At 39.0% G+C, this 19,064-nt stretch overlaps 1 protein-coding gene across 6 annotated transcripts in view; it reads left to right on the top strand.

The window, feature by feature from the left end:
• The window catches only part of DOCK7 (dedicator of cytokinesis 7), a 185,207-nt gene that overhangs the window by 95,277 nt on the left and 70,866 nt on the right, over positions 1-19,064 (top strand). For 4 of the 6 annotated variants that reach the window (XM_084777075.1, XM_084777073.1, XM_084777072.1 and 1 more), the window contains exons 17-23: positions 2,008-2,146; positions 2,951-3,052; positions 8,402-8,488; positions 9,641-9,872; positions 13,802-13,966; positions 15,897-16,066; positions 18,586-18,675. In XM_084777075.1, the coding sequence (XP_084633201.1) occupies positions 2,008-2,146; positions 2,951-3,052; positions 8,402-8,488; positions 9,641-9,872; positions 13,802-13,966; positions 15,897-16,066; positions 18,586-18,675 (985 nt within the window). The remainder of the gene's footprint in view (positions 1-2,007; positions 2,147-2,950; positions 3,053-8,401; positions 8,489-9,640; positions 9,873-13,801; positions 13,967-15,896; positions 16,067-18,585; positions 18,676-19,064) is intronic. The other 2 variants (XM_084777076.1, XM_084777074.1) reach the window with 1 other exon arrangement.

Raw genomic sequence — 19,064 nt, 5'->3', positions numbered from 1 at the left:
CTACCAATTTTCTGGTTCAGATTTGACATCTCTGATATTATCCTACTTTTCTCTGTTATCTAATAAAATTTTAAGTTTTAAAATTCTCCTTTCTGCTTTTTGTGCTCTGTTTCTGGGCCCTTCTTGGACCTGTGTTTACTAAACTCTACATACTCTTTCAGACCTGTATCAAATATATTATGTTGATCTCAAACTTGAAACAGTCTGTTTAACTTTGTTGTTAACTTTGTTTCTGGTGTGTTTAACCTCATGCAATCTACACCAGAAGTTAGCAAACATTTTCTGGAAAGGACTAGAAAGTATATGTTCTAAGCCTGGGGCCATATACCATCTCTTGCAGCCACTGAATTCTGCACTGTAGCACTAAAGTACCACAGTCAGTAAGTAATGTTACAGTAATGTAGTATGGCTGTGTTCTGATAGAACATCATTATGGACCCTGAAATTTGAATTTTATATGGAGAAACATAGTATTATTTTGATTTTTAAAAGCCATTCAAAATTATGAAGCGCATTCATGATCTTCAGGCTGTATAAAGCTGGTAGTAGACTGGGCATGGCCTGTGAACATTTGCCAATCCTTGTTTTACAGTTTACTTTTTGACATCTAAGTCCGATTCATATTCATAGTAAGTTATATAGCTTTGAGGTTAATAGTTATCTTGCCTATTTTTAAAATAACCAGAAAAATAAAAATTAAGTTTAGATATGACAAACCAACATATTGAAATAAGTAATTCCTAAAGACACCTATAATGTGATTTCAGGAAGAAATGTACTCAAACACTGCATAAGAGGAAATATATTTCTATAAAAACAACAGTTTCTAAAAGTTTCTCAGTTTGACTGGGTCATTATTATTATTGTTTTACTTATTAATGAAATTAAAATGGCAATCCCATCTGACATTGCTTATTAAGTCCAGGTTTTTATAGTTCAGTGATAATTGGTGAACTTACTAACAAGATAGACACCCTTTAAAGTGTTTGTCAGGCATCAAAAACTCAGCTAGTACTAGCTCTGTCATCTTGCTAGCATTATTTAAGGCCTACTTGTACTAGTGTTTCTGTGATCAAATCCACACCTGCCAATGCAGTTTTGAGGCTTTTTTTTTTTTTTGACAGATTGACATCTGAGAAAGGACAGCCCTCACTTTAAAGGTGGCCAGAACCATATGACTTAGCTGTATTTCCACTGAATATAATTCTGAAAGATGCTGAGAATGGAGAATTAAAATGTCTCCATTGAGTTCTATTCCTTTTATTTGTATGTCATGAAAAAACCAGCCATGATTCTGTTACAGTGTCCCTTGGGACCGCCACTCCTGTTGAGAGGAAGCATCTCGGCCTTCGGGCATGGCACTCTTTTATTAGTGTAATGGTGAGGACACCTGCATCCTGTTGGACCAGTGTACTTTGTGGGCTTTCTCTGGCTTTGTCTTTATTTTCTGTGTCAGCAGCAGTCTGTTTGCTGGCATTATTTATTCCTTCTAACAATGGGACAGTTGAAAGAAAACATTCCACAGAGGGCCTAACTTAAGATTACAGTATCTTTAGAGATGCCTCTCCCAAAGGGTGGTTGTGCTTCAACAAGGGAAAATGCTTTTCGTATGGTATGGCTTAAGAGTGTACACCTGCAATACTCGTTTGCCTGTTCTGTGCGGTGTGAGCCAGATGTGGTTCATAAATGTAGTACAGCACCCAGTGTGATGAAGATCTCAGTATGTAGGTGGTGCTTATTAATGGATTTCCAGATAGTAGGATGTCTCCCTCACCTCTTTAATAAAAATGTGACCAACTATTTCAGAAACAGTGTTAGCTCCCTCATCTGGAAGTTGAGGTTAATTACTTAGAAATTGAGAACAATGGAAAAGATATCCTGGAGTAAAGGAAAAATAATGCATGAACCTAAGTTAAGCTTAAGATCATTCAGATAAGCAAATGCAATACTTACTTATTTTAGGCAAATGACTGACTGTTGTTCTGTGTTTTATTTCTTTGTGTGAAGGTCTCCTGATTTTCATGAGGAAGTCAAGGTTAAGCTCCCTGCCACGCTAACTGACCATCACCACTTGCTCTTTACTTTTTATCATGTTAGCTGTCAACAAAAACAAAACACCCCTCTTGAGACCCCAGTTGGATATACAGTAAGTCTTTTTGCATTACGTGCATATGAAGGGGTTGAATGTCCTGAAGGACTTATGAAAAGTGGCGCTCGGTACATGTCTTCTATTGCTGAGTGCTGCCCAGGGATGCTCTGTAGTGCACACATGTGCTCTGGCAAGGAGGCGTCCTCATCACAGCCGCTCACTGATGGCCTCAGCTAGTTAATGACTTTCTGTGGCTTATGGACACTTCTGACTACTGGGTGTTTTCCTAAATTTTTTTTCAGTTCAATAGATTTAATGAGAGAAGGATATGAATGTAAATTTGACAAATAAAAGAAACTCATAGACAAGAAACTAAAGCTTTTGGATATTTAAAAAAAGTAATTATGGTCAACTTGCCAAGGTTAAAGCACAGCGAAGGCCACCGTGAGGTGCTGTTACACAAGTTTGCTGTGGAATTTACCTTTCTGCTCAAATTACAGAATTCATATTTGGTTCATTATTTTTTGTCTCATGTTTGTGACAGAAATTATACTAACTATAAGGAAATATGTTATCCCCCCCTCAGCATTCAAGGTTTTCTCTATTTTTTAGCCTTTTCTAGAATTGTTTCTTCCTTGGGTAATAATGCTGCATACTAAATATTGCATGTTAAAAGAGTCAATTTGGGAATTTTAATTAAATACCATCACAGAAATGGAATGCTGAAGACCTATCATTACTTTGGTAGTTAAAACTCCTCATACCTGTTTATATGTGACAAATTTAGGTTGTGTCACATTCTTAAAGCAAACTGTCCACATAGTGATTTCTGTAACAGATCCATGTCTCTCTCATCTAAAGTGGATACCGATGCTGCAGAACGGACGGTTGAAGACTGGGCAGTTCTGCCTACCAGTCTCCCTGGAAAAACCCCCGCAGGCTTATTCAGTGCTCTCTCCTGAGGTCAGTGCCTGTCAGCATGTTTAATTTTTCAGACTGAATGAAAAGAGAATTTTATCATAAAGATGTTTACCAAACAAAGATTTGCTGTTTCTTTCACGTGGTTTTTGTTTGTTTGTTTGTTTTTGATAACTATAATTTTTTCTCTCTAAAACTTTAGAGCTTTTATCTAGGTATGGTAGCAAACTAGTTCCTAAGTGGCTAAGAGAGGAGGATTGACACAGGTTTGAAGCTAGCCTGGGCTACACTGTGAATGTATGTGTGACATACTCATTTCTATATATGTGTAGAGGCCAGAAATAACATCGGGTGTCATCCTCAAACATTTGATACCTTTTTACTAGCCAGCAAGCCTCCAACATCTTCCTGCTACTTCCCCCCCGGCACTGAAATGAGCGGTGTTGCTGTGACTAGGAGGGTTATGTAGGTGGTAGGGTAGGGAACTCCCGTCCTCACACTTGCTTGACAAGCATTTCACCAACTGAGCCATCTTCCCAGTTTTGATAATTAAAAATATTTTTAAAATTGATTTGTTCATTCCTTTATATATTTATTTATTTATTGTGTGTATGAGGGCAAACATATGCACATGTGCATTCCATCACACACATGGAGGTCAGATGACAGTTTGCTAGGGCCAGTTTTCTCTTTTTACCATGTAGGTGACAAGGTTCAAGCTTAGATTATAAGGGTTGTCAGCAAAGCCTTCACCCCACTATGCCATCTTGCTGGCTTAACTGATAATTTTTTGAAATATAAAATAAATCAATGACTAAAAAGAGTTATATGTTACAATAATTTTGAGTGAATTTTGTAATCTATATCATTATAGATAAAAATATGTTTCAACCTTTTAATAATTTACTGAGATTATAAAGAATTAAGTAAAGAGGAGGCTGGAGAGGCCGCTCAGCAGCTCAGAGCACTTGCTGCTCTTGCAGAGACCCTGATTTACTTCTTAGCACCCAAACCAGGTGGCTTGCAACTGCCTGTAGCCCCAGCTCTGGAGGATTCAACAGCCTCTTCTGGATTCTGAGGGCACCTACACACACTCCTACATATAAACTTATAGACAGACACATGCATAAATAAAAGTAAAGTAAAGCTCTTTTAAAAAACTTTAAATCATTTGATTTTACAAGTGATAGCTAGCATTTGAAATCTATGCTTTTTGTATAATTATATTAAGATGAAGTGTGTTTATTTTCAAATGTTGGATCTGCTATTGCAAAAGAGAAATTCTGTTGTCCTCCTTTCCAGGAATATACACAGTGACATTTTTATCTTCTGTGAACAATGTACAAACCAGTATGAGATCTAAATTGCTCACATAGTGGATTAAAAGAAGCCTCCTCATTTTTGTTTGTTTGAAATCTGGAATACTGGCACTTTCTAAATAGGTTGCAGTTCTTTATTCCTATAACCAGGCTCAAAGCTGGTGCTGACTTTGGGTCTAGAATATCCAGTGTGAGTTCTTTTTAAGCTTCTTTTCCACTGACATTTCCTATTTAGTCATTTGACCAGGCCATAGACTTATCTCGTTAATGTTAAACTTTTAAAAAGGCACCGTGAACACACCAACTTGATAAACTATGTCCCTGTGCATTGCTACCCAACACTTATCTTCCATGTCACATTTACTGCAAAGCAGTGAAACATTTTCTGCACTGTAATCCATGCAGTCTGTCCCCTCGGGCCCTTTGTTCACTAACTGTAGTCTGAGTTCAAGGGGAGCTACCTGCAGCTGTCCCTGATACGCCAGCCTGCACTGTTGGAGGTGGCTCTGTCCCTTCTGTGCCCAGGGTTTCCAGGGTACACTGCATAGTCCAGCTTGCTTTCTGTACGACTCTTCTGTTGTGGGTAATCTTGAACAAAATGAACTGTCAGATCTGACTTCCCAAGCCTCCTGCACAAAGACCAGCAGCTCACATGATGTGACCTGTGGGCTGTGTAAGACAGATAGTCTCACTTCACCCATCTCTGCTTCCTGCTTTACTCTTGAAGCGATGGCTCCCTGGTGACTGGTAGTGTCTCTCAGGGCTTTCGACTTGTAAACATTCATCTGAGATATCTTGTGTATTCTACTCATGGTATTTGTTTACAGACAGTAGCTCAAGATGTATTTTCAAATAAACACATACACACACACACACACACACCACCAGGCTCTTGCTCTGACCCTCGTACTGTATTCTGTCACTCACTCTGCCCTCACCATTGCACAGAGCCTATGTTCTTCCTGAGGCCTTTGCACTTCCCTGTATTGGCAGTGCTGTGTCTCAATACCTTCTTTTCATCTTCATCAAACAGTCACTCAAATATCTCTTCAGAGAAGCCATCTGTGGTTATTCTGCCTAAGAAGCAGCCGCTACCCCGTTTTCTTCCTTGTACTTCTTGTCACTGGCTGTTAACTTAATGTTTCTCTAGTCGTTGTCCATAGAATATAACTTTTGTGAGGGTAGGAGGTCCGGAAGTATTCACAGTGGTGCTTAGCTTATTGTAGTCACCTGGCGAGCATCTGTGAGAGGAGCACAGCACAGGAAACACGCATGCGTCCACTCCCAGCCTTCAGTGCTTTCCAGGTGCCTTTGCAGCTATGGCTGTTTGTATGGCATTGTTATGCAAAAGCGTGGCCTTTTTCCTAAGAGTAAATACTTCTTTTTTTTTTCTGCTGTTTTAGACAAAGCATATTTCAAAGGAAATATTTTTTTTAAAAAAGTATATCTTTTGTTGAAGTTAGGATTTGTTATTGACACATACATATGAAGGTGCCACGATGGAACCCTCGACTTTGTATGCCAGAATCCATGAGAAGTTAAACTTTTTAAATTGTGAAATGTGCTTAGTTTTAAAGAATCTGAAAAGTATATTTCTTGAGATGAGTCAGACTCAGATAAGCAGCAAGCATCCTCTCTCATGTGCAGATAGCTTATAATATATATGTATGTGCATTTCATTGGAAGTAAATGCAGGTTAAAGCTTAAAACCTCAGAAAGAGACCAAAAGAAGGTAAAAAGAATTGCCAAGGAGAGTGTGAGGGGGTGAACAGAGGTGGGAAGGGAGCTAGCTGGAGAGAGAATCAACTAAAACTGAAAATATGACACCTACCTCCCTTCCTGTGCCGAGTGTAGTGCCCAGAGCTTTTTACCTCCTAGACAAGGGTACTACCATTGAGCAAAAGCCCCAGCCCATGTGATGAATTTAAACTTTAACATGGACCTTCACATGTAATCATGGTTAAGTACTAAGAAACTAAATTTTCTAAAAAAACAAAACAACTATTTCTTTAATTTTACTTGATAATAACTATACTTTTTAAAATGTGGCTTTATTACTTTTCATCTTCTCAATTTCTTGACTATTTTCCTTTAAATACATGTGTTCCTCACCCTGAGTCCATAAGCATTGTTCTCACGAGGTACCAAGGTAGAGTGAGTCAGTTTCACATCTCTGTGGCAAATACCTGAGAGAAACACTATACAAGAGGTAAATACTATTGTGGCTTACAGTTTGCTGGCCATGTTGCTCTGAAGTTGTGAGAAAGCAGAATAATACCGTGGCATCCAGAGTTGCTCACTTGGGACAGAGCAGAAGAGTTGGGGAGGGTCCTGGGCGCAGGACACCGTGAGCATGCCCACAGTGGGAACTTCCTGCAGCTCCCCCTCCTGGGTTGCACCACCTCACAGGAGTGTTGTCTCCTCATGAGTTATCGAGGGCTCACTCTGCTCAAGAGGATGGAAACCTCTGCCCCAGTCAGCCCCCAGATGCCCATCAGTTGGCACCCAAGCCGTTGGGGCATTCTTCCTACCCAAACCACAGCAGCGCTCTTACCTCTACAGAGAGCAGGTGTACTCCACTTTGTATTTCTGCATGTTCATTTTTTGTGATTTATCTTTCTGGTAAAGCTATATTTATAGTGATACCTTTATTTGAGTCCCACAGATACCTCAAATACACAGTGTCCCAAATTGGTCTCATTCTTGCTAACTACTGTTAGAAACCTTAGAAGAAAGTAAAGACCTTAGTCACCAATGTATCTCAGCAGTGATGACACCCAGATGGCATGGCCTCAGGAGCCATGTTCATTGGGCTCTAGGGACCAAATTCGTAGGAGATAGAAGTACTTCAACCCTTCAACCTGGAGCTAGATTTTTTCCCTCTTTGTAGAAGTATAAAACTTGGTGTAGACTATTTGACGTTTTTATCTGGATCTTAAAACAGTTTTGTTTGTTTATACCCAAACAGTATCAAATGAAAATCCATTTGTTTTACCTTATAATTTATACTTCTAGATATTTATCTTAGAGATGAATTTGCATAATTATGAGATGATCTGAGTATGGGATGTTTTAAATTTGGTAGTGGTTGCACTACAGATGGACAGTGATGGTTTCTGATTCATTATTTTACCTATAAAAATAACATTTATATAAAGTATTTTATTTACAATATAATTACTAATCTATTGATTCAAGAGCTGGAACATTAGTAACTTAGACCATTTATCTTCTCACTCCATATTTATTTGCTTTCAAATTGGGAATTTTTAAGATTGTGATCAAAATGTACATAAAAATTTAAATAGATATTTATGCTGTCAATGCCCAGACCATAGAAATGTTGGATTTATGAACATGTTACATAGTTTACCTGCATGTTTTTTAAAGGGGAAAACAAGTATTTTTGAAAAATAAAGCTGAGCTCCAAACCATTGTTATTTGCCTCAATAGAGGGATTGAATCTCTGACTTCATGTGGGAATTTGAAATGGGAAACTGGCTGGACCAGAATTTCTTTTCTACACATAAAAAGGCCAGGGGGCGTTATTCCTCATATACGTGGCTTGTTTGGCTTCAAGTCTTGTTGGTTTTCATCTGCGTCAGATATGGTTATTCGTCGATGGCTGGAGAATGACTGGCTTTGCTAGCCAGAGCAGAGGTCGCTCCTTGGCTGTTTGGATCGCCTTCCTCTCACACCCAGTCCTGGATAGATAAAGCACAAATAAAACACAAGAAACCTCCTTTTGGGTCCTTACTTGCTGAGGTTGCCAGCCTAGCTCTTCTTTTTTCTACCTTTAAAATATTCACATTCAATTTGTTAATTATGCCAGATTTTAGCTGTGTGTAGTTAAAGGAATCCAGTGTATATACTTGCTTGTATTGAAGGGCCCCTGGGGAGTTGGGAAGAGAGAGTTGAATATATGTAAATATATATTTTTAATGCATTGTATATGTGTATAGAATCCTCAAAGAATAAATAAAGCAGGTATTTTCACAGTGCTTTTAGTCATTTTGGTTTGCTGAGTTCATAGCACCTTTGCAAGCCCATGATTGTTGGGCGTGATGTCTTACAGGTCCCTCTGCCTGGCATGAAGTGGGTAGATAACCATAAAGGAGTGTTTAATGTTGAAGTTGTGGCTGTATCATCCATTCACACACAAGTGAGTTTCAGTATTTTTTTTTTAATAATCAGATCCCTCTTAAAATGAATTGAACATATTATCTCATTTATGTCAGTTTTGTTGTCTTGTCAGTTTAGAAATACATGTTAGTTAAAAATATAGATTTAGACATTTTCTTCCATTAACTGTCATTAGCTTTGTCTTTTAAATATTACTGATGTGTATTTTTTAACAAATATGGCTCTTTTTCTCATTCTTAATTTCTGGTTCATGGCAAAATAAAGTCGAAAAGCTATTATGAGCTCATTTTAATTCTGGCAGAGCCAAGTGTCCCAGGTGCAAAGTGTTTAGAGATCATTTGCTCCAGGTTCTTGACTCTGTCTGTAGTAAAGGGGGACACTGAGTAAGAGCAGACAAGCTCAGGACACAAAGCCACCAGCAATTTGAATGGAGAACATTTTAAATACAGACTTTCCAAAATACTAACAATGATTTGCTATTAAATAAATGTTAAAAGAGTTCTATGATAATGACAGATAGCAGACAGAGAAGTATCAAGGAAGAGTCTTAGGCACCCAAAGGAAGTTTCGGGGAGAAGGTACCGTTGCAGGTAGAACTTGCAGCTTAGCATTCTGTGGTATCGGGAACTTGTTGAGAGTCCCTGCCATAGGAGCATGAGCCAGCACTGCTGTGGCGCACAGCCACACCATCTCGCCTCCACTAGGAAAATAATCACCCAGCCCCACAGACGACAGCTGATGAGCACAGCTGGAAAGATCTGGTTCCTGTATTGCACAGTCTAACACGGAAGGTGGGTTAGGAGCCAAGAGACAGCAAGTTAGAACAGACGCAGGTGCCTGAGGTACCTGTCATGAGAACTGAGCTCCAAAACATTAGGCAAACTCAGACTGTTGATGAGATCAGAGATTCCTTGAGAAACGGATGGTATTTGAGATGACTGTTTCACAGTGAGGAGTACAAGGGGATATGTCAAATTGGAAACAGTGTGTGTTCTTGTGAGTGTGGGTGAATTTTGTTTTGTTTTGTTTGTGGATTTTTGGTTTTTGGGTTTTGGTTTTTTGTTTTGTTTTTTGCATTATCAATATGAGATATTAGTGCTCTATAGTTCCTCATGGCTTGGGGATTGATGTGGGTAGAATTGTTTAGTTCTGTGTTTGTTCTTTGTTTCAGGATCCTTATCTTGACAAATTCTTTGCTCTTGTCAATGCTCTGGATGAACACATGTTCCCAGTCCGAATTGGGGATATGCGGATCATGGAGAACAATTTAGAAAGTGAGCTGAAGAGCAGCATTTCAGCCCTGAGTTCCTCACAGCTGGAGCCTGTGGTCCGCTTTCTTCACCTTCTGCTCGACAAACTGATACTTTTAGTAGTTAGACCTCCTGTGATTGCTGGCCAAATAGGTAAGTACGTTCGCATGGGGCAAATCACAAAATTCATAATTTTGCATTTCTAACTTTTTTAAGAGAATCATGTTTTCTGTTTGGTTTTTGTTGTAGGAGGGGATGGGAGGTGCTACTGACTTCTATGTGCCAGAATATGATATGTATTTATAGACTTTTACTCAAAATATCTAAAATTAATTCATATTCAGTCACCAAATATTTGTTAAGCACTTATGATGAATAGATACTCCTAGACACTGTCCAAGCTTGGTCCCTGCTGCTAATTTCTTATAGAGTAGTTAAGATAAGCAGCCAATAGATAATCCTGCTACATTTTATAGAGCATACAGCATATCCAGTCTGCATTGTCGTCCGTCTGCTAATCCTCTATTTCATATAGCACTTCTCTTTGTTTTCTCAAAAAAAAAATCACTGTATTTATTCTCTTTTGTACTCTGAATATAGAACTGTTTCTCATTTCCACCTGCTTCTAAATAAAAATCTTGGGAAGAAACTGAGCCTGAAAGAAATATGAGCTATTCTGTTATTAGCATTTATTAACTGGTGGCTCTAAGGAGATATCTGTTCAACATCCTGAGATATATGTTCTTTCAGGGACACTTGTAAGTGGAGGAACTTTTGGGTCAAATAATCAGAATATGAGCACTTCATAGGTGCTGTTCAAGGAGAGGGAACCACATTCATGTGTCAAAGACCCAAAGACTTGTAAAGAATGACTGGAAAGCAAACAGTTGGTAACTAGCGGTGATGTGGGAGACATGAGTTATTGTAGGCTCTTCTACCACACTTTAGGAAACCAGGAAATTATTCTATAGGAAACACAAGCCTTTGGGAGATCTGGCTCTAATTATGGAAACAATGTGACCAAATTTAATATGTAGGGGCTACAGAGATGTCTGAGCAAGTGTGAAAGACCTGGGTTTAAATTCCCAAGAGCCCATATAAAAGCCGCACATGCAGGGTGAGTGCCTGCCATGCCTGCATTACTACGGGAAGGTAGAAGATGGAGAAAAGGGACTCTGTGGAAGCTACAGGCCAGCTACAACAGCACACACAGAGGGAACAACAAATTGACCCTGTCCCCAAACAAGGTAACAGGGAAAACAAAACAACAACAAAAGGCATGATGTCACACAACTTTAAATCCCAGCACTCAGGAGGCAGAGGCAGGCAGTTCTCTCAAGTGCAAGGCCAGCTTGTGAGTTACAGGACAGCAAGGACTCTACAGGGAAACAGTGTCTTAAAAAACAAACCAAAAACCCCACAAAACAAGGTAGAAGACAGCCCAGCATCTAAGGCTGGCTTCTCACCTCACATGTGCTTTGGGCATATATGCATGTACACCTGCCCACACATACATGGATGCATGCACACCTGCCCACACATGCATGCATGCATGTACACCTGCCCACACATACATGGATGCATACACAAAAATACTATGTGGTTGAAAATGGAAAGATCTAAAGCAGAGACAAGTCTGAGATCATGTACAGCTTCTTACCAAAAATGACAAAACCCCTGATAAAAGGCAAGAGAGAATAGAACAAGGAAAAGAGGATGGGTCACCGTTAGGATGACTTTTAACAAAGAAAGTTACTATTTGTTCAGTAACTCAGAAGTAAAATAATAATAAATTAATCATGATCATGATAATAAATCACAAAGCATTGGTCAAAATAGAAATCTGTGCTTTATTTTCATTCTTGTATGAGCTCCTGTCAGCCCCCTTGGGTAGTCCTGTCTTAGTTACTCTTCTAGTGCCGTGACAAAACACCATGACCAAAGCAACTGTCTTTTGAAAGCATTTCATTTGGGGCTCCTGGTTCCAGAGGGTTAGAGTCCATGACCATCGTGGTGGGGAGCATGGCAGCAGGCAGGAACACATGGCGCTGAGCAGTAGCTGAGAGCTGGTGTTTGATCCAGAAGCAAGAAGTAAACAGTCAGAGGGCAGCTGGGGATGGTGTGGTCCCAACCCTGGTGCCACACATCCTAACCTTCCCAAACAGTTCCGTCAGCTGTGGACCAAGCACACACATGGGAGTCTTTCTTACGTAAAACACCACTTCACAGATGAGCACAATGGCAAACATGTTTAAATTTTTTGCCTAAAGTCACTCAGCTATTAAACCACAGACAAAATTCAACCCAAGCTCCTGGCCTTAGAGTACATCTCTTAACTGATGAGTGTCCACTGATAACGTTTTTAAGAACAGTTTAGTCTAACGAAGGAAGAAATGTAAGAAGTTTAGCTAGAAGAGAAAGCCAGGTTGAGTGGGGTGCAAGAATGGAATTGAAGATGCTGAGAGAGGATATAGCAGGTAAGGGCACTTGTGGCTCTTCCAGAGGACCCAGGTTGTTTCCAGCATGCACATGGAGGCTCATACCCATCTGTAACTCCAGCGCGGGGGGAGCCAACACCCACAGACATACATGTAAAATAAGATAAAATTTAAAAAGTGAGTGTGAGCATATTTACACACTGACATAAACATTTTCAAAACAGGAGAAATATACAAGATAATGGAGTGAGAAAAGATATAACCATCGGAGCAAGTTCAGGAAGTGAAAATGACGGTAGATCTCTCATGGGGAAGGAAGAGGTGTTGCCCTTTTTGGAAAGGTGTTAGGAGTTTTAGTTTCTAATAAGTCTGTAAACAGATTTGAGGCCGTTTATGCTTTAAGCTTGTTCTGAGTGATATAGAAGGTAAAAATTGCTAATAAGGGAGTAAAATGCTGTTTTTTAACAATGTAATTTAATATAATTTTTATCTTATGTGTATGGGTGTGTTGCCTGAATGTGTATGTGTGTGTATACACACAATGCATACATATACATATATACACATATGCATATATACACAGAGAGAGAGAGATGTGTTTATGTATGTGTGTCTACCTCATACATGCCTGGTACCTGTGGAGGCCAGAGGAGGGCATCAGATCCCCCGGAACTGGAGTTAACAGTTGGTTGTGAGCCACCACATGGGTGATAGGAATCAAGCCTGGGTTCTGTGGAGGAGCGGTCAGTACTGTTAACTCCTGAGACATCTCTCCAGCCCCTAGACCTGGTTTTGGAAAGGATTCTGCTGAGTTGGAATAGCTTCAATGAGAGAAAAAAAGGAAAAGAACTAAGCAGGAAGCAGGAGGCTGCTAAACCCTCTCTGGATGCTGTCTCTGTCCACTGCCCTTTTAGTTCAGTAATGCTCATTAACTTTGCGAATAGCCATCTCACTTGATTATCTTACCTTCAGGAAACTTAATTGGCCTCATTTGTGTGTCCATAACTTTCTTTCTTGATGAAATAAATCACAGAACTGACAGCCTTGTTCAGATGTTACGTGTTTACCTAGTTCTTCAGTGTGCTGCTGCCAGCATTCCCAGATTTTAAACATCGTTGCAGTGTGTCTCATGGAGGGTGGAGCAGGCGCTGGTGTCTCGCCATTTCAAGTACTGGGCTGTCTTGCTGTTCTTCCAGCCCCTCCCCCGTCCATTCCCTTTTCAGCTTCAATAATTTAAATCAAGTTGCTTACCCATAATTCTCTTTTCATATTACTTTTTTAATGATTTATTTTCACTGTTATTTTAAATTTCTTTAAAAGTAGGTGCATACTCTTTAGATTTTCAGAGTCATCTCTGAAATGAGAAGTTAATTCTCAAGGTTGTATATGTGAGATGGATTTATCTGTCTTTTGTATTACTTTTCAAAATACTTTATATCTGATGGGCAATGTTTTTGTTTTAACTAATCTAACCCATGCAGTTTTCAAGAATACTTTTTGTCGTGCTAGTACAAAATATCAAAATCATCATATTTTTATATCTTATACACTTACTGTATCTGTCATTCTACTTACAACCTTTTGTAAGTCAGCCTTCTTTTTTGTGGAACTGTAAACCTAAAAACGTTTCGTCTTTCTGAAAAGTTAATCTAGGACAAGCGTCTTTTGAAGCTATGGCATCAATTATCAATCGACTTCACAAAAACTTAGAGGGAAACCAGGACCAGCACGGCAGGAACAGCCTCCTCGCGTCATACGTATATTATGTGTTCCGCCTGCCACATACTCACCCGAACTCGCCCTCCCCAGGTACTTTAGTCTTTTTAGCATTAAACCTTCTTTCACGAAGTTTTTAATGTCAAGACTGAAGCCGTCATGTAGTCCGTGGTGGGAGTCACACATTCACAGTGTTTATCTTCTCTCTGCTGCGGGACGTTCCCTGTGTGAGTCACTGAAGCGCATGCTTCTTCTTAAAGCATCATTATATATGCAGCCTCCTTTAAGTTGAATTGGAGAGCTTGGTTAAATTAATTGTTGTGAATGTACCATGACAATCACTTCATCTGTCTCTGAAAACATCATTTCTTGTTAAAATTGAGAGGATATTTTATTTGCCATTCAGGGTGTTACTAGACACTTAAGGAGATGCATGGTAGACTAATATTCTATTAAGCCTATAAGGACTATTACAGTATTATATAACTGGTTATCTACAAAACTTCCAATTTCTTTGTGACAGGTAAAATAGCATGAACTTTCTGAATATTAAAGCCTCAAGTAGTTACTTGTCTTTGGTATGACGTTGACGATTGTGGTGTTTATGAGGGATGTTTGAGTTTGAATTTCAAGTTAGTTAGTTAGTTAGTTAGTTAGTTAGTTAGTTGTTTATTGAACTTTTGAAACTGCTTACCTGTTTGCTGTATAGGTGATGATGGCGTGTGTCCCTTTGCAGTGTTGCTGGTTTAAGCTTTAGCTTAGAACTTTTCATTGCTGTGAAAACAGGAACATCTGTCTTCTATCCTAACCCATAACTTACTACCTTGATCTTAAGCTGTGCAGCTTGAGCGTCTAAGTGTGTGGTGGTGATAGCAGTATAGCCATGGGAGAGTACACAGAACGCGTGTCCTTCCGCCTTTTTGTTTAGTTCATTATTAAGATTCCACACATTTTATGTGTAAGTATACATATTAATTAGTTATCAGATTTGTATCATTTTCAGTAAGACATTTTAAAATATTCTACAATTGGATAGACTAGATGGAGCGGAAGAGATGGCGTGTTCTGCACAATGCTTATCATACAATCATGAGGACCTGGGTTTGCTTTCAGAGCCCATGTTAAGAATCTACACATACACACATGTATATGTAAGCTCACACAATATACATGTGTACACACATACACAAAAAATGTAGATATTGAGTATAATTGCTGGATATTTTTGCTTTCATGGAACATGTTAAAAGAAGATATAATGCGTGATTTTATTTAGACGAAGCAATTCCTTGTTTTTATAACTTAGGCTCTTAAAACTGTCTTTAGGTGTGTGTGTGTGTGTGTGTGTGTGTGTGTGTGTGTGTGTGTGTAACAAAATGCTATTCTGTTACTTTTCATATCACTCATGAAGATAGAGAAATAAAGCATACTTTTGTTGTTAATAAATTAGATGTTTCTATAGTGACCATATATCAAGGGGACCATAGCCAGAAGTGTAGGCAAAAAGAGACAGAGAGTTAGCAGCTACCACATTTTTGGGTCCTAGATATAAAGTGTTAGTGTTTCTTGTTCATTTTGTTTATTTTTTTATTGTTTAAAAAATATAGAGGTATTAGCCAGGTGTGGTGTCACACGCCTTTAATCCCAGCACTCAGGAGGCAGAGGCAGGCGGATCGCTGTAAGTTCGAGGACAGCCTGGTCTACAAAGTGAGTCCAGGACAGCCAAGGCTACACAGAGAAAGAAACCCTGGCTCAAAAACAAAAGCAAAATATAGAAATATTTAAGACAGTGATTTTACTTGTAATTCATATGGTTTATATCAACTGCTATAAAGTAGAACTTAATATAGCTGTCACTGGCTCTTATTTCTAGTGGTATTCTTTTAAAAACTGACAATTTTCATTTAGAAACTAAAGCAGTTTATATTTTCTGTGGAATTTTGTAAAGTTTTTGGTTATTTTGGGAAGAGTCCTTTCCTTGTTTTCTCTTTTATTAATTTTGTGCTATTTGTTGCAACTCTAGGTCCCGGGGGTTTGGGAGGATCAGTACATTATGCCACAATGGCTAGGTCTGCAGTGAGACCTGCAAGCCTTAACTTAAATCGCTCACGGAGCCTTAGCAACAGCAATCCGGATATATCTGGGACTCCCACATCACCAGATGATGAAGTTCGGTCAATCATTGGCAGTAAGGTAAACTGAAGACATGCTACCCCTTTATGACAGTTACCCAAGTATTTAATCTATTCTTAATTTTAAGATGTAGTTGAGTTCAAAGTAAGTAAGGATTTTTTTCTATTTTATTTGAGTTAGGAATAAACAAGAATTGTATATTTCTATTCTGTCAGTAAGTACTTTTCACAATCCTATTAAGTATGCTTACTTACTGTTATAAACTTAAAACTTGTTCAGGATAAATCATCAAATATAACTTGTCTGATATCTTATCATGTGGAAATTTCTTAGATTGGTGCTATAGCGTGGGGAGGGACCTGTGTGGCTGGTGTGCACAGAGATGCACTGTCATGGTGTCCTGTGACTTCCTTCTTCAGAAGAGCATCCAGAATAGGAACTGGCCTTGGCTGGTACTGGAGCTGCATTTCATATGCACCTGCGTACACTGTACTAGGACTATTTAACAGTGGTTAGTAATGATCCTAGACAAGAAAGGGTGTCTAGGGTGAGACCACCTATACATTATTCAGGGCCTCCACTCTTACCACACAAAAAGTATTCAGGAAAACTATGTTTCTACACACAAAGCACAAGTATAACTCTGACTTTAAGCTTAGGAAAAGTATTCAAGATTTTTAGTCTTTTTTTTTTTTTTCTCCAATTGTTCCTTGTTTAGTGAGGGCAGTACTTAGCACTTGCACACTACCAAGTATACGTCCTCAGTGGAATGAGTCATGTTTGTTAACAACAAATATTCTAATGATCTCTTAGGCTTATTCTTAATTATTGCCATAAACATTTTAAAAATATTAAACAAGGTTGCACACACATTTGCACAAGCATTATACTCATACTCATTACAAATTACTAATTCAAATACAAAATTTTAGTCTCTGGAAAAAATTTTATGTAAACAGTTTCCGCTATCTGCCACCTTCAAGGCATTACACTTCAACCTTCCTTAAAATATCAGGAGAGACTGTTGTTATTTCAATTTTGTAGATAAGAAACTGAATTAAGACGATATATAGATATAGATATATAGATATGAATTTATATTAGATTTTTAAGTTAGTACGCAGGAAAGCCTGTGTAGGAACCTTAGCTCCCATCTTCAACAATCAGTGTCAACAGTGTGCTTGGGAAGAAAAGAAAAGTAGAGAAAATATTCTCTCAAAAGTCAAAACTTGAAGCAGTAGTTATTTTCCTTTTAGACATTTCTCTGGAAATGTAAAAAATGTGCTGACCTGTAGGCCTTTCCCTCATCGACCCAGGCTGAGGTGGTTTTTGGTGGGCGGGGCCACCACATTTGCTGTGGAGACTCTCCCTGGGAACTGGCTGTCTGGACAGCTGATCGCCATTGTGCCAACATTTTCTTTATTTTCAAGCAGTCTTAGTTTTGGTAGTTTCTGGTTCCAGTACATTCTTTGCTTGTTTTTGAGGGTTTTGTTGTTGTTGTTGTTTTAGTTTTTTGATACAGGGTTTTCTCTGTGTACTCTTGACTGTCTTAGACTCACTTTGTAGACTCACAGAGATCCCCCTGCCTCTGCCTCCTGGAGTGCTGGGATTGCAGGTGTGCCCCACGGCGCCTGGCTTCTGCTTTAGTGTTTTCAATCAGGTTGCTTTGGGGTGTCTTTGATTCTTACCCTGAAATCCTCCAAACACCTGTTACAACTTCCTCCAAGTCCATTGAGCAGGGTCTCTACGCTTACTCGAGTTTGAAGACGGGAAGTTGGGGGAACAGAGCATAGAATCTTAATTTTATAAAGCATTTTACATGATTAATGATCCCTTGGGCTTGGGAAGTTGAAGTCAGGCCTCTCGTAACTTCATGAGGGATCAGTAGTCCCTTTCTAAAAAAGGTAACATGCTGGTATGTTTTTAAATAGCTAGCATGTTAAAATTCAATGAAGGTGATGATGAAGATACATTCCTAGAGAGACATGCTTTTCTTATATGTTCATACACAATAATACCCCATGTATCTAAATGACAAATAGTAGTAGAGAGAGAACACAGCTGCAAATTCACTGTTCTTATTAGGAAGGGACAGATTTAGCTTTTCCTTTACAAAATATTTTCCTTCTTGTTTTTTGTTCTCTAAAAGAAATCGAAAGAAGAGGTAAGGTCATGCAGATTTGTGGAGTTCTCACTGCATAGTAGCTTTCAGATATAAGAAATGCAATGAAATTAAGACCTTTTAGCAAAAAGTGGTTATTTTTTCCTCCATTTCCCCCAAGTCTCAGTGCAGTTGAGAATTTGTTCCATATTTAGGAAGCATTTTGAGGGTAATGATGCAGAGATTTCTGTGGTTTGCACTTTAAGGCAGTCACTTTGCAGAGAGGTGACTGTAAGTGTACCTTGTGACAATAGATACTGCGATGAACTAATGCCCGCTGTGTCCCTGAGGTCTTCTGGGGGCTTTAACAGTACTAATGAAGAACATGTTGCGTGGGAGGGCGGGGCTTAAGAGTAATTCATAGCATGCACCGTGTAACATTTCTCTCCTCTCCAACCGCTCTCTGTTGTGTGCTTAGGGTTTAGATCGCTCCAATTCCTGGGTTAACACTGGTCCAAAAGCTGCCCCATGGGGATCCAACCCCAGCCCAAGTGCAGAGTCTACACAGGTGGTGTTTGCATTCTAGGCTTCTTTATTGGCTGCTGTTTCCCTTTAGATCATTGCCTTGTAGTACATGCTGTGCTTTCAGTGGCTTGCTTTTTTTTTTTTTTTTTTTTTTTTTTTTTTTTACATTATAAGTGTGTATTTTTATTTAGCACATTCCCCAGCTACTATGCATGAATGCCACCAGTTGCACCATAATGTTCTTTTGTTTTCTGTCTCCTCCTGCCTCTTCCTTACACACTGTACCAGTGTCTCTGTGACCGCTGTTTATGCACTGTTAGTACCAGTGTCTCTGTGACCGCTGTTTATGCACTGTTAGTACCAGTGTCTTTGTGACCGCTGTTTATGCACTGTTGTTAGTACCAGTGTCTCTGTGACTGCTGTTTATACACT

This window comes from Acomys minous (assembly GCF_964271855.1).
Source record: "Acomys minous genome assembly, chromosome: 1".
NCBI classification, from domain to species: Eukaryota; Metazoa; Chordata; class Mammalia; order Rodentia; family Muridae; genus Acomys; species Acomys minous.
The sequence above is the reverse complement of the archived record's forward strand: the minus strand, read 5'-3'. Positions and strand labels throughout refer to the sequence as shown.